The sequence below is a fragment of the Corvus brachyrhynchos genome, unplaced genomic scaffold, assembly GCF_000691975.1.
Source record: "Corvus brachyrhynchos isolate BGI_N302 unplaced genomic scaffold, ASM69197v1 scaffold216, whole genome shotgun sequence".
Lineage (NCBI taxonomy): Eukaryota > Metazoa > Chordata > Aves > Passeriformes > Corvidae > Corvus > Corvus brachyrhynchos.
Genome location: NW_008238443.1, coordinates 45299 through 48920, shown reverse-complemented (window position 1 = coordinate 48920; position 3622 = coordinate 45299). Strand labels below are relative to the sequence as shown.

Genomic DNA, 3622 nt, shown 5'->3' with positions numbered 1-3622 from the left:
CGGCTGTGCCGCGCTGCCGGGGGCTGCGGGACGGTCCCGCCGGGGCTGCGCTCGCCACAGCCTGGCCCGCTGGGCCTGCTTTTTCTTTCTAAGCCTCCTGGGGAGGCTCTGAGATTTCTCTTCCCTGATGGAAGTGCAGCTGCTGCCAAGGGAAACGTCCCGATCCTGACTCAGTGTTCCCTTTGCTTGCCAGGTGTCCCATCTGCTGTCGCTGTCCAGGAGAGCTGCTCTGCACGGGAGGAAGAGACCGAGGGAGAGCCTGGGAACATCGGCGCCTGCAATCCCTCCTGATTTAGTTCTGTTTATATATCTGCAGAGTTGGATAATTACAGGTGTAGGGGTATTTACGTAAGTAGATTGATACTTGTGTGGTGTCAGGAATGAGGCCACACTCAATTTAAACTTTTTAATTTAATTTATTAAAATCACAGGCCAAATTCCCTTATTGAAATTACTCATCTGGGTTACAGTGATTAGAGACACTTTAAGCTAATTCAGCTCTGAACCCAAGGTACAGCACCCACAGCACTACACATTCCTGGAGCTAGTCCCGAGCAGGAACACACCTCTTCAGTCTGTGACACAAGGTTTTATCACCCCGTGGTCCCTCCCATCACCGCCCACTGTTCCTCCCTTGAGGTCTGAAGTGATTGGTGGGATCCATGTAAGAGTCTGTTTAATTGGTTCAAGTTTAGGAATGATGTTTCGAGGTACTCCACTGGTAAAGTCTCTTTGTCCAATCGTTCGTCCGTTTCTAGGGCTGTCAGTCTCTTGGTCCTCCCTCTTCAGGGTGAAGTCATCAGGCTGTCAGGGTTTCGGCGGGAAAGTTCCTCATTAAAATTCAGCATTGCTATGGAGCTTGCTGACAGGCCAACAGTTGGTTTCTAAATACAGATCGCTGGAAAATCCGTCCTGAGTTTTCTTTTCTACTGAAGCACAACTTAATTCATAGATTAGTTAAAGGGATATAACTTTATTGCACATTCTAAACTTTTAGGTTTAACCTGAACATTTGACTAATGCTTAACTTTAACATGAACATTTGAACAGTGTAACAATAGTAAAACTCGGAGAGTTTAACTTTTATAATTCAAATTAATTGTTTAATTATGCAATTTTAATTTATAACACAAACTAATTAACTATTATTCATTAATGCGAAAGCCAACTTTTCCAACTTTTATTTATAACAACTCCCCCCTTTTAGCCATGGTTGATTGGCTTTCGCCTTAGGCAAAGGTTGATAATTCTTCTTGGATAGTATTAAGATGCCTGAAATTATCATAAATTTGTTTTGCTTTTTCAGCAGTTTTCCTGTCCGTTCTCTTTTCTTTGATGTTTAATATCTATCTATCTGGTTTTGGGGGTGGAAGATTGGCTTGGAGATCTTGAATTAAAGGCATATTTTGGACAACAGAGGTTATTAATTGTATAAAACAAGGGATTAGACAGGGAAGAAAAATGAGGCCTAATAGTGAGAATCCAATAATAACTAATCCCTTTTTCCACCATGTGCCACTAAAAACATTTTCTCACCACTCGGCGGTAGTAATTGAGTGCCATTTTTGGACAGGAACATGAGCGATTTTCTGGATATTCTTTGCTCTGTTTAATGCAGTCTTTCCATGATCATCTATGTGCAGGCAGCCATCAGAGTTGTTAAACTTACCACATACTCCACCTTCTTCGGCTAGTAAATAATCCAATGCAAGTCGGGTTTTGATATATAGCAGTTCTAGTTTGTTATGTGCTCACTAACTCTCAAGTTGAAGAGGTTTGGTTGGTAATTATTTCGGTAAGTGCCTGTGGCTGTATTACTCTATTTAGCATATATATGGGGGTTCTATACCCCCAGCTTCCGTCTTGGTCCCAAGTGGCCAGTCCATATGTTTCTGAAATTCGCTCAGGTCGCCATTCTTCATTACTCCACCTTTGTGTTCCTCCAGTGGCATATCTTTTTGTTCTTTTTAATTCATCGTAAAGGGGAATTCCCAGATTTTGTCCTGCTTCTTCCAATAGCAGGAAGAATCCTGTTTGGATTGCCCCTAGGGTGCAACTTCCACGCCATCTTGGTGGTAACTTTGCATAGGCTTTTTGGCCACATATCCAGAGTAGCTCACTTGGAGCTCCGCAGGTGCTCTCAGACAGCGCTCAGGGCTCCAGCGCTACCACGGGAAGGACGCAGGGAGTTGCTGCCCAGCTCCTGATTTCCCCCGAGCCCACGCAAGGGAATGCTCCCCGTGCATTGCCCCAAAATCAGACTGCCAGCCAGCAAGAGCGAGCTGTCCGAAAACACAGCCCCTTCAGGAGAGCATCCCCTTTCAGGAGAGTGCCAGGCTTCCAGCAGTGCCTGCTGCAGAGCTGGAAGCTGCTGCCCACGCTTACTCTTTGAGCTGACAGATCTTGTCCTCCCTGCTGGCCATCTGCATCGCAGCCGTCCAGTCCTCGTAGAGGTCGGTGACGAGGAGCTTGCCGGGGATGCTTCGCAGGAAGTCCTGCAATGCCAAGGGCTGCCGGTGAGCCTTGGAGCACGGTGGCCCAGGCAGGAGCCTGTGCAGCTACAGCTCAGGAAGATTCGCCTTGAGGACCATGGCCAGCAGCAGCACTGGCTGGGGCTTCATGTCAACGTGCAGGCCGTGGTCCAGGGCCTGCCGCAGCTCCTGTCGGGCTTTGGTGCTCTCTTCTTTCTGGAAGATGCCTTCTGTTGTGGGCCCTTCCTGGTGCAGGATAGCCAGCAGCTCCTGCAGGAGAGGCGGGAGGGCAGGGGCTTGTGTGAGGAGCTGCCCTGTTCCCAGAGCTCTGCCCCAGCCTGGGCTCGCTGCCTCCTGCTGCAAAGGGGCTGGGAGCAGAAGCCTGAGGCACGGCTGAAGAGCCCAGTGCCCCATGGCTGGGGGACATGCGTGGGGACACTGGCTGCGCAGCATCCAGAGGGAGGGACGGGCAGGCCCACGCTTACTCTTTGAGCTGACAGATCTTGTCCTCCCTGCTGGCCATCTGCATCGCAGCCGTCCAGTCCTCGTAGAGGTCGGTGACGAGGAGCTTGCCGGGGATGCTTCGCAGGAAGTCAGGCAATGCCAAGGGCTGCCAGTGAGCCTTGGAGCATGGTGGCCCAGCCTTTGCAGCTGCAGCTCAGGAGGGCTCACCTTGAGGACCATGGCCAGCAGCAGCACCAGCTGGCTTGCCATGTCATTGGGCATTTGTCCTGTACCTTTGAAAGCAGTGTGTTTTCCCTCCCTCAAGGAGACTTTGAGCTTTAAATAATTGGATTTACACTTTAAACAAGACATTTGTTTTATGGTTGAACTTGGCCTTGTGAGAAACAAAGCCCACTCCTTTTTTTGGGGTTTTATAAATTTAATAGGGGACAAAGGTCACTTAAAGCAAACGGACAGCGCTGGCTGCATAGCTCATAGCCAGAGGCATGCACACTTACACAAACTTCCTGTTTATATGCTTTAACATTATGCATATTAATAAACCACAATGTATGTGCATAGTTTTTCTGAGAACTAACTTACATTTTTTTTTAGAAGGGATTAACATAGTTCCTCCCCTGATCGGCCTTTCAGAGCATGTGTAATGTGATCGTGAGGGTCTTTGGGGGTCTTTTCAGATGAAGGCT

General features: G+C 48.3%; 1 protein-coding gene across 1 annotated transcript in view; it reads right to left on the bottom strand.

Moving 5' to 3' along the window:
* The window catches only part of LOC108447252 (rho GTPase-activating protein 44-like), a 22347-nt gene extending 19150 nt beyond the window's left edge, over window positions 1-3197 (bottom strand). The window contains exons 1-2 of the mRNA XM_017736640.1: window positions 2580-3197; window positions 2386-2495 (exon numbers count right to left, since the gene is read on the bottom strand). Coding sequence (XP_017592129.1) covers window positions 2386-2495; window positions 2580-3197 — 728 coding nt within the window. The remainder of the gene's footprint in view (window positions 1-2385; window positions 2496-2579) is intronic.
* Between the last annotated feature and the right edge of the window lie 425 nt (window positions 3198-3622).